Source organism: Crocodylus siamensis, chromosome 3 (assembly GCF_052110815.1).
Source record: "Crocodylus siamensis isolate JL-2025a chromosome 3, ASM5211081v1, whole genome shotgun sequence".
Classification (NCBI taxonomy): Eukaryota; Metazoa; Chordata; order Crocodylia; family Crocodylidae; genus Crocodylus; species Crocodylus siamensis.
This window is the reverse complement of record NC_143397.1, coordinates 45549830-45569360: the sequence shown is the minus strand read 5'-3', so window position 1 is coordinate 45569360 and position 19531 is coordinate 45549830. Positions and strand designations below refer to the sequence as shown.

The following is a 19531-nucleotide window of genomic DNA, read 5'->3' as shown; positions in this document are numbered from 1 at the left end:
TTATCCATTTCTATTATTCTTTCTGTTCAGCATACAGAAATGTTGAACCAGGAAGCTCTTGAAGGGATAAAATTTGCCAATATACACAGAGATATATGGAAAAATGCATCAAAATGTAGCAAAAAAGTTTCCACACCAGATAAGAATTGTCCCCTTCCTCTCCGTCCTCACTTTCCCTCCTATATTCCTCCTTCCCTCCTCTCAGGCTGCTGGGTATAAGAAGGGGGAACCCCCACTGTCACCAGTGCCCCAGAGTGGCTCCTGCCTCTTTCCAGCTGGTGCTGCAGTGTGTGGCTGGTCAGGAAGCTGGGCTCAGCCAGGGACAGCAGCAGTCGGGGTAGTGGGCAGGTTCCCCTCTCCCTTCCTGCTCCTCCTGGGTATTCCCTGCAAACCCAGAAGCAGTTGCAGAAAAAAAAGCCCCGCTACTGTCCCTAGCTGAGCCAGCCTCTCCAGAGCCCCAGCTGAAGTGGAGCAAAGGTGGCCAGATAAACAGCTGTTTCCTGTACCCAGAGGCATAAGTGGAGAGGAAAGGAAAGGAACACAAGGGGAGGGGAAATGCCACTGAGCACAGAGGGGAAAAGACAGAGTGCTATAAGGGAGGGGGATTATTTCGAAAGTCTCTGGCTGTTGCTCCCATGGTAGTCTTTCACTGCAGTGAAAGAGGGGGAGGGTGGGAACAGAGGGGTGCAGATACCCCTGCAGTTCTTGTGGCCTCTCCTGCACTGCCCATTTCAGAAACCTGAACTTTGCTTACATCATGTACTGTTAGACTGCCAAAGTCACCTGAAAGCTCATGGAATCCATGTCTCTGTTCAGTCAACTCTGTACTACCATATTTAGTTGCTTCATTAACTGTATTATGACCAATAATTCTCAAGCAAGACTTGCACCTCTGTGTTAAATATAGTAAACCTGCATTGTTAGAAATTTCATCTTACGTTAATTTGTAGGAAGATTTTTTTCCCCATGCCCTATTGCTCATAGAAAAACATACGCTAAATCTTTTTCAAACTCTTCTCATGTTATCTGTCTGTTCAGCATTAAGTGATGTAAATAAATTATGTTGTTAAAACAGACACTTTTTATTCTCAGCTAAAATTGAATATTCCCACCATCCACATCAAGAATTGTATAGTATTATGGTTAGCACAGTTGTTTTAATATTATTGCAATAATATTTGCTGGATACTGTTTGAAAATGTATATTTTCACCTAATTATCAATGTTATTTTATAATCATTTGTGATTTGACATTACAAACGTCTTGTGCTTTGTTCTCTCTCAAAATGCAAAAAAAATCCTCCCTCCACTATTCACAACATCCATAGGGAGCTGAAAAAGGAAAGGGTGCCTCAATTCAAATACAGAGACTTTAAATTTTGTCTTTTCCTACCTGAGCACCCAAACTGGCAACCATCATATGAGTAAGAAGTTTAGCTGCAAACATTGAACTCCTGGTGCAGAAAAGATGTGAAATAATAGCCAAAGTGAAACCTGCAGCAACAGGAAAAAAACCACACAAGGTTCTCAGAGATAGGAACAAATATACTCAGTGTTTCAGATAATTAATTACATTATTAAAGAACACTCTCCAGAAACCTCATCTCTTGCATGCCATCTTCATGCCTTGTTCTTCCCAGACAAGGAGGAATTCTAAGCCTTGGTCCATGTTTAAGCCTCCCTTAGAGCTGTTCTCAGATTCTATAATCATGCGGAACCACCAGGGCATCTGATGTTCCTCCCAAATCCTATGGCTGTGTCCAGACAAACGAAGATGTGCAGTGTGTGGCACCACAGACTCATGGATTGAGTCTGTGGTACCACACACTGCACGTCTCAGTCAGATGGATTGCAGATTGGCTGAAGGGTCACACTCAGAGGGTGGTGGTGGATGGGTCATATTCGACCTGGGGGGAAGTGGGCAGCAGAGTCCCCCAGGGCTCGGTCCTTGGGCCCACACTGTTCAATTTCTTTATCAGCCATTTGGACAATGGGGTGAAAAGCAACCTGTTTAAATTTGCTGATGATACCAAAATTTGGGGTGAGGTGAGCACGCTAGTAGGGAGGGAAACACTGCAGCAAGACCTGGATAGGTTACAGGCGTAGGCTAACAAAAACAGGATGCGTTTCAATACTGACGAGTGCAGGGTGCTGCACTTGGGCAGTAGTAATCAGCAGCACATTTATAAGATGGGAAACTCCCTTTTTGAGAGCACGGAGGCAGAAAGGGATCTTGGAGTCATTACTGACTCCAAGATGAACATGGGCCAACAATGCAAGGTCACGGTTGGCAGGGCTAACTGGACCTTGTCATGCATCTTAAGTAGGGCCAAGGAGGTGATCCTCCCCCTCTACGTGACACTGGTCAAGCCACAGCTGGAGTACTGTGTCTAGTTCTGTGCGCCCCACTTCAGGAGGGATGTGGACAACATTGAGAGGGTCCAGAGGAGGGCCACCCGCATGATCTGGGGACAACAGGGCAGACCCTACAATGAGAGACTGCGGGACCCGAACTTGTTCAGCCTTCACAAGAGAAGGCTGAGGGGGGACCTGGTGACCATCTATAAACTCACTAGGGGGGACCAGAAGGGTTTAAGGGAGACACTGTTTCCCCTAGTGATACCTGGCATAACAAGGAATAACAGCCATAAGTTGTTGGAGAGTAGGTTTAGATTAGACATCCGTAAGAACTACTTCACAGTTAGAGCGGCTAGGAGCTGGAACCAACTTCCAAGGGAAGTGGTGCTGGTTCCTACCCTTAAGAAGAGGTGTGATGCCTACCTGGCTGGAGTCATTTAAGCCCAGTTTTTCTCCTGCCCAGGCAGGGGGTTGGACTTAAAGATCTACAAGGTCCCTTCAGACCCTACTTCTATGATTCTGTGATCTGTAGTGCTACAGAGCTGTCCACGGTGTCATATACCACACGTGCAGGTGCTCCCCCTTGCAGTATGGAGGGGTTTTTTTCACCCCAGGAGATCCGGGGAGATCCTGAGGTCCCTGCCAACCCTAATTTTCTATGATTCTGTGAAGTGTTCTGTGTTCAAAGCAATGCAAAAGTAGTACAACTTGCTTCCCACCGCGTAGCATTGTTTTATGACAGGCAGATGTGTTGGGTCTGATTCTGAATCCCAGGTTCCACCTGTATCAAGTATGGATATTTACAGTATTGATCCTGGAAAAGGGTCATGGAACTTTTAAGAAGTGAAGTGAAGCCATACCCTGGCCTTGAAGACTGGAAGGTGGGTTACTGCAGAAAGGGAAACTGACTTTACGTCACTGACGGATTTCCTGATGCAAGGAGAATTCTTGGTTAGCAGACCAGGCATTAGGTCTGCTTTAGTAAGGTCAGGACCTGAAAATCCTTTGCCTTCTGCTCCAGATTTAAAGAGGGAATGAAAACCCTTTTCCATCTAAGCCTATAAATATCTCCCTGTAATTATTTTGTTTTTCATCAAGGCATAAATTTTCTCTGATTTTTGAATAGGCTAGAAGTATCCTAAAAGTTGTCGGAGGCAAATTCTTACAAGGTTGTCTGCTACAATGTTTTTTTAAAACAAAATGATAACAGCTATTAACAAGCAAACAATCCTATGCCAACTTACCTGAAATACAGATGAATCCAGAAGAGAAAAAAGCTTCATTGTACGAGGACAGCTTGTCCGTCTGGGCATAGACTGCATAAATGGACATGTGAGAGCAGGAGCACTCCACATAGTCTGAAGTGTCATCAACCACTCTGCAGAACTGACCATCAGACAACCAGCTATAGCAGAAACAAAAGATTCACAAAGTCCTCATTCACAAGTGTTCATCTAGAGACTGATCTCTTAAAAATAAATAAATAAAAAAATAAAATCAGTCTGAAATTAAAGTGCCTTTTATAATCCAGAAATAATATGGGATTTAATTTTTAAGAAGTAGAACTAGTCAAGTATTTATCCAAGGCATGATTCATCCAGTTGTCTAAAACATCAGTTTGTGTTATGCAAATATCAAGGGAACTGGCTTTGTCTAATTCTCATACTAACCAGACTTGAAAATGACAGCAAAAGTGTTGTTTTCACATGCTTATAAAAACAAAAAATTCCAGACTTCACAAATTAATCTCTGACATCTTCCAGGTGCAGTCATCAGACTACATTTTCTACTTAAAATTGAATCTGTATAGTATTTGCAGCTCTTCTTTGCTTTTTCTAGTTGGAAAATAAAGTAAATACATAACATGGAAAATAGTTGCACTAAAGAATCACTGTGATTGTATTTCTCAAAGCTCTTATAACATTGGTATGACTTGCTTTGTAATCTAGCTTATATCATGGGCTAGGTACAGACATTCAAAAGCCCAAGGTGGAATCAATCCAAGCTACCTGTTTTTCTGTAATCAGCATAGCAAACAGAACATACATTCAACCTTGGGTAGGGGTAGTGAGGGGAAGTGGGGGTGGGAGGAGCTAAATCTTTGATTGGGTTCACTTTTAAACCAGTTTGTGTGCACCAAACTTCTGTTACAGGTATAGCCTGGTTTTGTGTGCTGAGCCTCTGTTCTGTTATGGGTGTAGATTGGTTTCCAATCACTTCTACTGGTAAAAACGTAATATCTGTACCTGGCCATGGAGAGTGGTTTATTGTATGCTGATATTTGTGCCTTTTTAAACCTATTTAGTGTTCATGTTTTATTTGGTCTTGGGTCAAGTTGCTCCAGGTAGCTCCATAAGTGTCAGTGAGGACCCTGTATCCTATTCCATAAAACTAGACACATATCTGAAGTTCTAAAATAATGAAAAGGAAAAAGTGTCCCAAAAGAGAGTGTGCATAAAAGGCAGAATCAGAAAGTGCCTCAATTGTCCTGCTGCCCCTCTTCTTTTCAAAAAAGAAATTATTTAATCCAGTAATGGAGTGGTTTAATTTGGCCATTATAATGAAAATGATAATCAAAACTGAGTAAGACTTTGGCAACTCACAATGGGTTATTTAATTTGCCACAGAGTAAGAAACAAAGCAACCACAGGCTAATGCAAGGCAGCATGTACAACTGATCACACAAGAAAAAACACCACCAGCTAATCTGTACTTCTGCACTAGATACTTAGCATGAGCTAGGAAAGCAAGATGAAAACTTGCAGTCTCCTGCAGTCAGCTCAGTGTACCTTCCCATGAGCCAAAAGAAGGGTGAGGAAAGTTGAAGGGATGCAGATATTTCGGTCTGTGACCCTTCCAAAGTAATTCATTGTGGTACGGAGAAATGCAGCACTTTTTTTTTTTTAATATATTTATAAATATATATATTTTTTAATATATATATAAATGTTGGGAAAAACTATGACCATTTCATTAGATATATATATAGTTATATATATAACTAATGAAATGGTCATAGTTTTTCCCAACATTTTAACAACTAGTTATGCTGAGCAATCTACAGAAAACAACTGATGATTTAAACTTGTTCAAACCTGTATCACAGACTAACAAAAAGCAGCTCTGATTCCAGAAAAGCAAAATTATTTTATATTGGAAAGTGCCAAAAATATAGTCAACACACTCACATTTATTCTGCATACCTAGAAGCTATAGTGTTTATAAAACATACCTTCCTGCAGCCTGATTCCAAAGGAGACAGAGAGATTTATGTGGGACAATATGACTGTCCGAAGCATAAATCCGATAGATAACCTCATTGTTATCTTTCAGTGGGAGCGAGCTCTGGCCTTTCAAACTTAGTGAAAAAATCTGAAATAGCAAGCACAATGTAGATACATTTGACATTAGAATCCGGTGGTTAGTGAATAAATGTAATTGTGTACATCTACTTCCTGGAACATACTATGACATGCTCCAAATATTAAAAGTTTAAAAAAAATAAAATAAAAAAAAATCAATATTGGAAACAAGCTCAGATCCTAACAAGAAGCTGTAGTATTTCCATACCTTGTTTTTCAGGGCAGGTTCTTTATTACCCGTTGCAAACCACTGCTGGCTGCTGTATTCTGTGAACTGCACAAATTTACACTTCTCATCTCCAGGAGGAGAAGAGGCAGCAGAGACCTCCAACAAGCGTTCAGGAACCTGGATAGAATCCCCCTCTTTTCCATCAAACTTGTGTCCGTTGATTTGCTGAGGGTACCAGTGGTGGGCCATAATTGCAATATATGGGCAGCTGTCAAGTATGGTTTTACCTCTATTGAAACAAAAGAGCAATAGTTCTCTAAGTGGAACAGAAATATATCCTTTCACTACAAGGTGTGCAGTAGTAACTGCTGTATTTATGTTACTTAATACTTTTAGCCCTTTATAACAGCGTTTTTAAAAAGAGATCTAATGTCTGCATGACTTGTAGAAGAACTTTGATATTTGGTAGTTGGTTAAGCCAAAACAGGTAAGAGAGGTGGCTTTGCTGTCCCCATGTAAACTAAATCAGAAGGGGCTGCTTTATAAATATCTGGAAGTCATTGTTTTACTTCAGTGTTTTGTTCAAGACTGATTATAATTAAAATTTGTCAGAACACCATTGGAGCCTTGTGGCCACTATCCCAGCATCTTGGTTAAAAACTGAATCTCAGGATAGAAGAAAGATAAAATGGGAACTGGTGTGTTTTTCATTTTTGGCCTAGGACATATTGCATACAGCTACGAACAAGCCTGTGGGCTCAGTTCATACTTATTTTAGTGAATACTGTCAGAACTTTTTTTTAGTTTGGGGTTTTTTCTGGACATTTCACAGTTCTTATTAGATACACCTGACACTCTCTAAAACAATGCATCTCTGGGGAAAAAACCTGCCTCATCTGTTGTATACAGATAGACAATCTGTAAAATGGAACTACCTACACATGTATAATTCACTGTATTCAGATGAATGCTCTACATGCCTATTTCTGCAGCTAATCATTGGACTTGTTCAAGAACTAGGGACCATGCATTTGCAAAAAAAACCCTGAATTTATACACACCTGGGATATAACACCTTAAAATTGTGTTAAGATAATGTTATTAAATGCAGTCAAGCATTCCAAAGTCTAGGAAATTGCACTAGTTTAGGAAATTGTATATAAACTAACTTAATTAATAACTAAGGTTCCCAGAGCAGGCTTAGTCCTACTCACTTCTGCAGATATGTTAGCATATGACTAATTGAATGGGTATGCAATTTTTGTTTTCACAAGTGCAGTTAGGGACCAGTTCTGTTACTGAACTTGTGGAAGCCAATTAAGGCCCTACATTTTCTGACTTCTAGTCACATCCCAACCCTTACAATATCATACCAACAGCATTCTGCAGTAATAGTACATAAATGAAACTGGCCTATAACCAAAATAGAACAGAAATTTGGCACACAGACTGGTTTAAAAATGGCAGAACCCAGTCTGGTTGGCCCCCATCACCAAAGGGTAAATGTGTGTTCTGTTCCTATCTAAACTACACCACTTACAGAAAACTGTGAGACTTATATCGATTCTTTCTTCGTTTTTTTTAAGTATCTGTACCTAGCCTATGAGACTATCATAGAATGGCGTACATCTCTATAGGAACTGTGTAATATAACTGGTAAGTCATCATCACTAGGCAAGTCTGAATGTACACTCCTAATATATTTTAATTCAGTTTTCTTAAGATCTCAACAGTACATTGTCTAGCACTCCTTCCTCATACTGTGAATTAAAAACAATTTACTTTTCTCCAGATGATCCACATTTTATTCTGGTCAAGAGGGAAAAGGCAAACTTCTCAGTAAGTTCAGCTAGCAGACTGTATCCCCTTGTGTCCTTACGCTTTGGGCTAGCAAGAGCACAGAGTATTTCATAGAACAGACTTCGGTTTTTATCAACAAGGATCTGTTTTTCACCTTCAGCTGCTACCTAAGTTGGGAGGGGAAAAAAAAATGAAAAAGGTAGCAGAAACAATTATTGCTTTAATTTTTTAAATTGAGAATTATGTCTGACAACACTGACATTATGCTTATCTTAATTCTTTAATTATATTTATACTGAGAAATGTCATCAAAACTTGGAAAGACAAAGTTTATTATTAGTAAAACTTTTTAATATTTAATTTTTGCCCCAGTCCTACAAAAATCTCAATTACGGGCCTGCATAAAGCTCTTTGTAAGTCTCAGGGTGTAAACTGAAAATTATTTCTCAAGCTAAGTAATAACTGACATATAAACTAAGGGAAATTGCATTTACTTCTTGTTCACACTTTTAGAAACACAATTTAAATAAAAAGTTGGTGATTTTAGCCCGTTTGCAGTTATGAAAATGTCTCACGTATTGTTTTATTTTCAGTCACATTTGTTTATGAAATACATTTTTCTTTTTATTTAATGAATTTTGCTGCAAGCATATTTTGTATTTGCCAGCATAACATATGAAACACATGCTGCTTATCAGGGTATTTATTGCAATGACATTTAGTATAATTTTCAATTGCCTCTCATTTTAATTCTAAAGTTTTCATTTTTTTCATTCTCCTATCACTAACATCAAGCTATGAGACAGCTACTGTCACAGTGATGTCATAAAAATGTGCATTATTACAGTGATTTGACTATTAAAGAACAAGTGTCCCTGGCAGATGTTACACTTCCGATGCGATTAGTTTAATTGTTTCTTAAATAGTTAACTCAATGACATTTTCAGGCAATTAACGTCTCTACAAAAGGGGAAATAAGCCACAAAAATACTGCACAAAAAATGAGTAATATTATTGTGATTGGTTTCCATCATGCCTTAAATTGAATGTGTGGCAAGGTTGGTACCACAATGGGGTCTCCAACCATCCCAAATGAAGTCCTCACAGCTGACAATCAGCTGGTTGGACACCAGGGTTTGTTTGAAGGGGCCCTGGTGTGGTTCCTATCAGCTGACAGTCAGGTGGCTCCAGGACTATAGTCCCTACTAGCTGATGATGATTGTCAGCTGACTCCTGGGACTGCAGAGGTCAGCTGGAGCCCTAATGTGGGTTCAAGTCTAGAGATAATCATTTGATTGTCAGGCACCCAGCTTTCAGCTTGCAAGTAGGACACAGCTGGGATCTGACCCCTGATCCTAAAGTAATGTGTCCTGCTATGTACATGTGGCCTGGCAGAAGGCCAGACTGTGGGGAACAGGGATCAGATCCCATTGCACCTTTAAATGAATGTCTGTTAGCAGCTTATGTGGCATTTTCAACTCTTCCAAAAAATCATCTCTCGTACCTTGCTTCAGTATTTGTCTTTTCCATTCTAGTCTCAAAATATCACCATTACATGAAATGAACTGTTGCCTTTAATCAATCCTTGCAGTACTTGGGAACTTGAGATGAAATATTCAGGTGCTTAATGATCCCATGTGCCACTGGAAAAGTGTAAAGGAGCTAGGCAAGCAGCTAGACCAGATCAACTAAGAAAATCCAGCACCGCAAGAAGAACTGCATAGCTGTAGGTTAGAGTTTATGTTGATTCCTCTCCCAGAGACAGTTTAGAAGTCAAGGGAGCATTGGAGACTTGACTAGGACACAGTATATTATGACTATGTACACTTCCTTAGGGAAGGTTAGAGCTGCCCGCAAAGGCCAAATCAACTAGTGCTCAGTCTAGAACCAGCATGAATCAAATAGGAATAATACGCTCTCTTACACTACTGCACTAGACGGAAATTTAGCACAAAAGAGAATGTGGGTTTTTTCAGTACAAGATAATTCTTATGACACTGTTAACCTTTTTAAATAGGTTTTGAATTCTTGGCAAGTAACCACCATTAGCTTAAAGACAAGCATATGTCTTACAGGCCTCTGATATCCTCTCAGGTTTTCATTAGCAACATTTTTAGAATTGTAGCACTCTGTCTCATCTGGTCATAGCTGCTGATTACCATTTTGATCTGTTCACAACTCCAAAAGTTATTACACCCTTATAGAAGTCAGTAGTCAATTCAGAGGGGATATATAAATATTTACCTTATCTATTATGTGCATCACAGCAGTGAGTTGCTCTTCTGTTGTTTCTGTGGCTACTTTGATTTTTACATTCTGGAGGACCCTATCCAAAATGGTCTCATCAAGTGGTTGGTACAGCTGGTCCAACAGCCCCCATACTGACAGGGACTCTGAATCTGCAACAATTGTGATGTTGGCAATACCATATGTATCATCTACTCTGGCACCTCCTGTAGGATTAGAAAGTATGGCCTGGAAACATTTAGGAAATGGATTTAAGGATCCTGTTTCTGGAGTCAGTGTTATATCCAGCACAGCACTTCTCTGTCCAGGTTCAAATGTCAATATGCCTTCAGATCTAATAAAATCCTGTCCTGCAATGGCTGGAGATATGAAGGTGTGATATGAAGTTTCAGGTCTTTTCAGCTCCTTAAAAACCAAACAAAGAATTCCAGAGTAACTTTATGATAATGCAGACAGCTCAAAACTAAGGGACAGCTCTAAACAAAGGAACTTTAAATGAACAAAGCATTTTTTTTTCTAAACATAAAAGTAAACTTTTAAATTCAGTGATAACCTGGAGTATATGCCTTACATATGCACTTTATTGAAGGGTCATGGGGCAAGAGAATGCAACATGGACTATAATAAACTGGGAACTTCCTTATACAAGATGCTAAATTCTCTCTCTCTCTCTCCTGTAAAACTTAACTATTAAACAGAAAAGTGAAAAGTTGAAGGCTATGCATATTGGATCCAACCCTCCCTGATCTCTCTCAGAGGGATTCATGGATTTAGGTATTACAGGACCTTAAGCAATATGTCAAAGAAAGCAAGACTAATTCTACATCCTCCACACACCAGAAATTCCACGCAACTTCAAGAGCTCTTGACCATATTTAGTAGCTTAAGGAGGAGAGCCATCAACTGAAGACAGAGACAGTCATTGTAAATAAGTAAAAAACAAAAAAAAATTAACCTGCAGGTATGCAAAATAAGATGAATTCTAAAAAAATGTATGAGAAGCCACTAGAATTCAAACAAAGAATACGAATGTTAAGTGAAGAAATAGCTAGTTTGCAAGAAAATTTTACATACAGATATTTTGAGACCGTGATTACACAGGTTCCTTGCTGGGCCTGGGACTGACACTAAGCAATAAGCCCCACATGTATATTCCTCCTTCTTGAAAATACAAGCCCATCAACTGGGCAGCATACATGATGGGCCCTAGTACTACTCTCCAGCACTCTGTCTTTGACAAGCCTGAAGGCAACATGGAAAAATATGATCAGCACCCTTCTTAAAACACCTGCTCAACCAAATTGTCACATTCAGACATGGATGGCGTGAGAGTGAATGAGCAAGGCTTATATTTTGTTACCAGTATCAGATTCATCAAGAAGCTGTGTAGACCTGACCTGAAAGCCAGAAATAGCTGCTATGGCCATTAACATGCTTAAGCAAATGGGGTTGACAAGGCAAAACCTGGACTCACTCACCACCTCACCCAGCATATGTATTGCCTTGGATCTACCAGTCTTACACATGGTTCCTTGCTCCTTGTTAAAAAGTTCTTTATGGTGCACAAAAAGTGCATGTTGGAGGTTGGGGAGAGGGAAGAGGAAGCACCCCATATTGCCCAAGGTCCTCAGTCTTTTCATTACAGAATTTCCACAGGGATAGCATTGTTTATGGTTAGGAAGGCAGTAGTAGGCATAGAGCTGGTTACTCAATCTTCATTAAAACAATGAGGCATGAAAATGCTACTTAAGTTAGTTCATTCATTCTATATACCACCCTTCCCAGCAAAGGCTAGGATCGCTTTATAATAAGAGAATGGAATAACTCATAAAATTGTTTTAAAAAATAGTTCTATAAAACTTATAAAACAGGAGGAAAGCAAGGCTAGGGACAGCAATTACACATAAATGTGTATATGTGATCAAAAACCAGTTCAAATCTGTAACAAAACAGAAGTTCAGTGCACATAAACTGCTTTCAAAATGGCCGAACCTAGTTTAACATATGCCGGAATGGATGTAGCATCAGACTGAACTAATTTAGGTTAAATCAGTTTATTGAACTTCTGTCCCAGATCCCCTCCAGATTTAAGTTAAACTTACAGTTCCCCAGCATCCTAGGATGCTTTCCACCTCCCCCACATACCACCCCCCACCACTGCAGCGTGGATAGGTTAGCCTTGGCCCAAACAGGGACACACACTCTAGTGTTCTCTGGCTTCTGGCCTGGGCCACTGCAGGCATGTGGCAGCATTTCTGGTAACAAAAATGAATGTCTGTTCACCTGCTTTGTGGTTCAATCCATGCAATTCAATCTTCTCAGACTAAATTGAAAAGATTAAATTGATTCGGCCTTGGGCTTTTTGACACACTGTACCGAGCACAAGAAAACAAAACAACTTACAAAGGAACTAAAATATCAACATGAAAGAGACCCCCTAAACAGTATCTCAGACTAGCATCATTTGTTAACCATTTACCCAAACAAAGGATTTACAGCGCTCCTGAAAAATGTCCAAACTCAGCCCTCAAGTGCAAGGGAGTTCCAGAGCCTAGGACTGACTACTGAGAATAACCCATAGCATTTTCTCTACATAGACTTGGCATATTGATGGTACTTTCAGAAGGCTGCTCTCAGCTGACTTCAGAGATCACAGTGGGATTTAAGGGGGAGGTGGTCCTTCAGATGCATAGGTTCCAAACTCTAGGATCTTAAAGGTTGAAAGAGTACCCTGAATTGTGCCTGGAAAGCTACAACTTTTTTTTTTTCTCCCTGAAATTGGACTGATTTTATCATTTGCCACAGAAAAAAGAACAAGATAATTGCCGATTTTCTTTCCAAAAAAAAGAAAGAATGTGTTTTGAAATGTATTTTATGATATCTCCTCTTGACCAGAGCTTTGTAGGTTATTACAGCTAGGAGGAGAAATTGCTAACAAACGTGAGTATTTTTAATGCAATTTTATTTATTTAGAAGTATAAAATTCTGCCTCCTTGAACAGAGGAAGAATCAAACCACTGGAGGAATTTCCATCCCTAAATCCCTACGGTTTCTTCAGGCACAACCCTTAATCAAAAACCTAGTATGAACTTCTCAATAGGCCATGCAGCAGTGGTTGTACCAGTCTCCGTTTCATTATTCTGTTTCTCTCCCAAGCTGCTCTCCTTCACGTATATTTTAGTCCAATAAACAATACTCCACAAAACTACTGCATCCAGCAAGTCCAGAGCAACCTTTCTTTGATTTCTTTTTAGGGGGGAAAAAGTGTTTAATGATCAGATATCTTAAATAAAGGCTACTGGCTAGGCCTATGAGTTTCCATATGGCTAAATCAATCATATATCTCTTATTATTAAATGTTAACAGATCTATTGATGCTTACATAATTATACACACACACTTATATGAATATTATAATTATTTTTACAAAATTCAATGGCATGTAGCAATAAATGCTATTTTAGGACATGTAATGTTATATACTACTATTCATTTAGTAATGTTAAAATACAGAATTAAAACAAATTTTTAAATAAAATTCATATAAAGTGAAATTCAAGTAATTTCAACAAAAATGTTAAGCACATTTTTCAGAACTCCTGTTTTGAAGAAGACTGCCAAATATTTGTTTTCCATGGCAATTCAGCATAAAATGTATTTAAAATATTCCCATTAAACATAAATGCCAAGTTTCAACCAGCTCTAAATATGATTTTTTCTTTTTTAACTTGGATTTATTTTTGTAGCATCATATAGTGACGGTATTAGACTGGAGCCCTACTCCTGCCCTGTCAGATGTCACAATAATAAAAATAAATTATTTTCTAATGTGTTCAACCCAGCAGCGTCTGAGTTTCTCGCCGACAACTTTACACCAAGGAGCTTTGTACTGTACCTGAAAGGAGGTAATAATACTTAATATCACATTTTACAGATCACAAACTGACACAAGGAGGTTGCTCAGTGTTACACAAGAAGCCCATGCTCGAACCAGGAACTAAGCCATGATTGTCAGTTCAAGTCCAGTGATGTAACCATAAAACCAGTCTTTCAATACCTTTAGAAGGACAAACATTACACAATAGAAATGGAAGACAAACCACGTGGGATTTCTGTAGGTGCACTAAATATCTTCATTTCCTCTTAAGGTATTACAGTCTTCCTGGTGTATGGAAATACTGTTTCATTCTTCACTGCTTTCCTTTTTTGCCCCAAATACATACACATCCAGAGCCATGCATATACAGAAACTAAATGCTGAGTTACTATTCAAATTTACAATAAAAACAGCTTCAGCATTATATATCAATAACAACTTAAAGCTTCCTTCAGGCAAATCTTCTCTGTCTCTGCAGTAGAAAAGAAATCCTTTTTAATGTCAAATGGTAGATTCATTCGGAATGCTATTTGCACTGACTAAAGGAATATACTTAGTGGGCAGCAGTAACATTTTTAATTTTTCTCAGCAGATTATTGAAAATCCTTGTAATTGCTCATCAGTAAAGACTTGTCTTTCAACAAAATCACCATCTTTGCTCATTATGAGCAAACCTGATTTTTATCCTTTCCAGCTGGATTCCCAAAATCAATAGGGATGAGAGAAATAAGTGGGGACAAAAATTAACAACAGTGAGCAAAGGAAATTCAAAGAAACTGTGGAAAGGAGGCCAAACTCTTCATTGTCCCTGCACATAAACAGGTTTAAGTAATCAGGTTTAAACCTGTAACAGAACACAAGTTCAGTGCACATGGCTGAAACCGGTTTAAGATAAACCCAGTTGAATGTAGTATCATAGCTGGTAGGGTCAGCAGGGACCTGAGCAGATCATCAAGTCAGACCCCCTGCCATGGCAGGAAAGAGTACTGGCATCAAACGACCCCAGCAATGTGATTGTCTAGTCTTGTCTTAAAGACCCCCGAGGTAGGAGCCAGCACCACTTTGCTTGGAAGTCGGTTCCAGATCCTAGTCGCACTGACAGTGAAGTAGTGCCTCCTGATGCCTAATCTGAAATTTACCCTCTGCCAACTTGTGACCATTATTCCTGGTCACTGCTGGTAGTGCTTGGGGAAACAGGGACTCCCCCAGTGCCTGCTGGTCCCCTCTGACTAGTTTGTAACAGGCCACTAGATCCCCTCTCAGCCTTCTCTTCTGGAGGCTGACCAGGTTCAGGTCCCGTAGCCTTTCCTTGTAGGGCCTGCCCTGCTGCCCTCTGATCATGCAAGTGGCCCTCCTCTGGACCCTCTCCATGTTGTCCACATCCCTCTTGAAGTGCAGTGCCCAGAACTGGATACAGTACTCCAGCTGCGGCCTGACCAGTGCTGCATAGAGGGGGAGTATCGCCTCCTTGGACCTACTTGAAATGCATCTGTGGATGCATGACAAGGTGCGGTTGGCCTTCCTGACTGCATCCCCACACTGCCAGCCCATGTTCATCTTGGCTTCAATGATGACTCCAAGATCCTTTTCTGCCTCTGCGCTGACAAGAAGGGAGTTCCCCAGCCTGTAGGTATGCTGCTGGTTCTTCCTCCCCAGGTGCAGCACCTTGCACTTGTCAGCATTGAAACCCATCCTATTCTCATCCGCCCACCCTTGTAACCTGTCTAGGTCCAATTGTAGCCTATTCCTTCCTTCTAGCATGCCCACATCCCCCCACATCTTAGTGTCATCAGCAAATTTGAACAGGGTGCTTTTTACCCCCTCCTCCAAGTTACTGATGAAGATGTTGAACAGTGCGGGCCCGAGGACCGAGCCCTGCAGAAACCCACTGTCCACATCCTTCCAAGTCGAAAATTACCCATCTACCACCACTCTCTGGGTGCAATCCTCCAGCCAGTTAGTGACCCACTTGACTGTGCACATGTTGACACCACAGTCCCTCAGTTTCTTAATGAGAACAGGATGAGAGACAGTGTCGAAGGCCTTCCGAAAGTCCAGAAAGACTGTGTCCACTGCTACCCCTGTGTCTAAGGATTTGGTGACCTGGTCATAGAAGGCCATCAGGTTGGTCTGACAGGACCTGCCTCTAATGAACCCATGTTGGTTGCCCCTAAGCATAATATCCCCTGCTGGCCCCTCTTGGGCACATGCCAGAATAATTCTCTCAAAAAGCTTACCCAGGATCGAGGTAAAACTAACTGCCCTATAGTTTCCCAGGTCTTCCTTCTTACCCTTTTTGAAGATGGGAACCACGTTGGCCCTCTTCTAGTCCTCTGGCACCACACCAGAGAGCCATGAGTGCTTATAAAGCTGCACCAGGGGTCCCGCAATGACCTCAGCTAATTCCCTCAGCACTCTGGGGTGGAGATTGTCCGGACCAGCTGATTTAAATACATTCAGTTCCTCCAGAAGTTCCCTGACTAGATCCTCACTGACTCAGACTTAACAGATTTGAGTCAAACCAGTTTATGAAACTTTTGTCCAAGACCCCTTCCTGGCAGATATTAAAACACAGTCCCCCAGCATGCCAGCATGCTTTCCAGCCCTGGACTCAGCTATGCTGTCTGCTCCAGCAGAAAAGGGTTGTGGGGGGAGGAGGAGATGGGGAGGCAGGGGCTGCCCCCCAAGCAAACCCTTGCTGGGGTCTGGGGCCATGGAGGGAGGTTAAACTTCCCTTTCCACAAGTGTAGAGCTACCCTGCCCTGCTAAAAACTTAGTGCTGGCTGTGACTGTGGAATACAAATCCCAGAGGCACCAGGAGGCAAGAAGGGGAAGTGATGAGCAACCCTGCAGAGACCTGCTGCAAATCCCAGAGACCTCGGGGGCAGCATAAAGAGGAAGTGAACAAATAGCCTGTGCTAGCTACATGTCATACTCTAGTGCCCCCCAGCTTCTGACCTGAGCCAATGCATGTATGTAGCTGCATTTTCTGAATCAAAAGTGAGTGTCTGTCCAGTTGTTTCTCAGTTTAAACTCTGCAGTTTAAACTAACCTTCAGCAACTGAACTGATTTAACCTTGGGCTTTTTGACCATCTGTACTCAGCCTTATTGACCTAAACTTTATGATACTCTGTACATGTTGAAAATGCCTATAGCCATTCCTTCTACATTTACCAGATTCCTGACAGTGGGACTACTATATTTTTCCTAGCAAAAATCTGAAAACTTGCCACCATACAACCTGGCTAGAACATGGGAACCAGCTACTGGATAACAAATTCATGGAAATATGGAGATACATCACGACTAGTTAAACAATGCACATGCACTACTAAAGAATAGAACACACAACTTTGTATTAAGATGCAATTCAGGAAATGATAGGATAGAATGATAAGATGAGGGCTTCTCAGATAAGTAATTAGTTCATAAGATACATAGACTCAAGTATTTGCAATCTACTTGTAAGGGGTTGAGAGGTAACATTATCTTTGTGTGGAAGGTATCTGATAATACTATATTTCAGGGGTTCTGCTGGTCACATGCAGTTGCTAGGAAGAATTTTTCTGCATTAATACTTTATCAGCTCTGATTTTTTTCTTCTCCTCACCTTCCTCTAAATCACTGCAACTTGGCCACAGTTTAAGGGACTGAGGTACACTGCTGCTTCTGCCACTATTTTGAAACTGGCCAGGTACCTAGAATAAGTGTTTTGGCTCTTCTGCTCAACAGTCAAGGAGATTACCAGATGTGGGTTTGAAAAGAAGTTTTTCCTTGGATCAGACTGGCAAGGACTGGAAATAGCAAAGGAGTATTCTTGTATTGTGTCAGCCACAATCCTTTTCCTAAGATCCTACGAACATGTGTCAAGCAAGGCAATGGTGGTGCTTTTATCCCCCAGTCTGTTTTGGTTTTTTTTATCTATGGAGTGCTGATTTAGTTTTTATAATGTGGTTGTGGCGATAGTGAGTTGGATGAACTGTTGCCTGAAAATGCAGGGGATTGGATTTGGTAGCCTGAGGCCCCTTCCAGAACTCTATTTCTGAAATACAGAAATGAATGTTCATTTGCCAAAACATAATGCTTCAGTAGCAGAATTCCTCAATGATCACTGCATACCTGAAGCTCAAGTGCTAACCTAAATATCTTATACCCTTCTCTTTTCCAACTCTAAATAAAAAGGGTATTTTTAAGTCAATATTTCAAGGCTTTGACAGTCCCCAAGATACTGATGAAAGTATTTTTTTCCTAAATATTCTTTGGGCATAATTAGAGGTAGGAAATAAGGCAATGCAGTTGGTTAGGTATAAATGCTGATGTGATGGAACCCTGATTTTAAAGGGAGAAGGCTGAAGGGTTTCTTAAAGGGAGAGTTTCAGCAAAAACCTAATCTAGTAAATCAGCTAATGCTTCAGGATTACTCCTTGAGGTCACTGAAGACCCCTTGCACATAATCACTTTGATGATGTGATCAAAATGAAATCATTTTTGTAATGGAAAAGATGCTAGACTAGAATGGAAGTAATGACCGTTATAGTAAGTGAATAACTTGAACATCTCCTCAAAAAAGTAATCTAATGCTAAGTACACTAGCATATGCTTTAGAACAGTGGTTCTCAACCTTTTTTGTACCAGGACCCATTTGTAAACATTGATGGACAGTCCCAACCCAGTAAATAGTTTAAATAAAAAACAGTCCCCTGACCCTGCCTGCGCACCTCAATCCTGACCCCAGCTCCTGGGGGGGCGGGGTGTATGCGGCACGGGGGGCCTCAAGCTGCCTATGATTTCCCATGTTTTTCTACTTCAAAGGAGAATCCATTTTTAAAGTTTGTTAATCCATTTTTAAAGCTTGTTCACAACTCTTTCATATATTCTTGCAACCAACATTCGGGTCATGACCCACAGGTTGAAAAATCCTGCTTTAGAGAATAATGAAGATATAGCACGTAAAATAATTCATTAGTCTTACCTGTGTCCTGTAGCTCACTGAGATGGTGAGTGCTGTGCTAGAATCTCTGACCACCTGCAAACTGACTAAAGTGGTTTTTTTATGAGCTACAGCCAGACGAGACCCCACAGCAAAATATATCAGGCCACGAGGAGAATCACTTTCTGGGACAGTTATGTAAGCAAATCTGGCACTGTTGTTCAATGCTGCTCCTGAGCTTACTTCATACAGCTCAACAAAAAAATAAGTTTCAAATTCAGGTACCTGTAAATAAATAAATATTTCCATATCAGTGTTATGTCCAGCAATACTAAGAGAAGCATGTGCTAAAGAATATATTCCTTTTATTTTGTTTGTTTGGTTTTTGTTTTTGGGGGGGGAGGGGGTTAGAAAATTATTATTCTGTTTCCACAGTAAATTCCTTGTGTTAACAGTTATCAGAGTGATTCGTCATTCACATCAAAAGAGGATGAAGTACTATCCTAAAAGGAATAATGGTGAAAGGAAGATAAATATTTCATAAATTGTAAAGAAACCTTATCATCCTCTTATACCTTAAACGTATAACAATCAGTGCATGCCAAGCCATAAAAGTGAGCCTTTGGGGCCAAATTTTCAAATTAATTCCATGTACAAAGTATAGATCTTGTGTAGATTTTGTCCTCCAATTCCCTTTTTACACTAGCAAAAACGTGTATAAAAGTATAAGCTACTTCCTACTGCCCCTGGAAAATGTGCATGCATTAAGATCCTTAACAAGGGTCAA

The 19531-nt window shown here is 40.4% G+C and overlaps 1 protein-coding gene across 1 annotated transcript in view; it reads right to left on the bottom strand.

Annotated features, from left to right (window-relative positions):
• The window catches only part of ADGRV1 (adhesion G protein-coupled receptor V1), a 479769-nt gene that overhangs the window by 240772 nt on the left and 219466 nt on the right, over positions 1 to 19531 (bottom strand). Inside the window, exons 77-83 of the mRNA XM_090037635.1 lie at positions 18787 to 19029; positions 9934 to 10341; positions 7672 to 7856; positions 5929 to 6178; positions 5591 to 5730; positions 3603 to 3763; positions 1394 to 1494 (exon numbers count right to left, since the gene is read on the bottom strand). Of these exons, the coding sequence (XP_089893761.1) occupies positions 1394 to 1494; positions 3603 to 3763; positions 5591 to 5730; positions 5929 to 6178; positions 7672 to 7856; positions 9934 to 10341; positions 18787 to 19029 (1488 nt within the window). The remainder of the gene's footprint in view (positions 1 to 1393; positions 1495 to 3602; positions 3764 to 5590; positions 5731 to 5928; positions 6179 to 7671; positions 7857 to 9933; positions 10342 to 18786; positions 19030 to 19531) is intronic.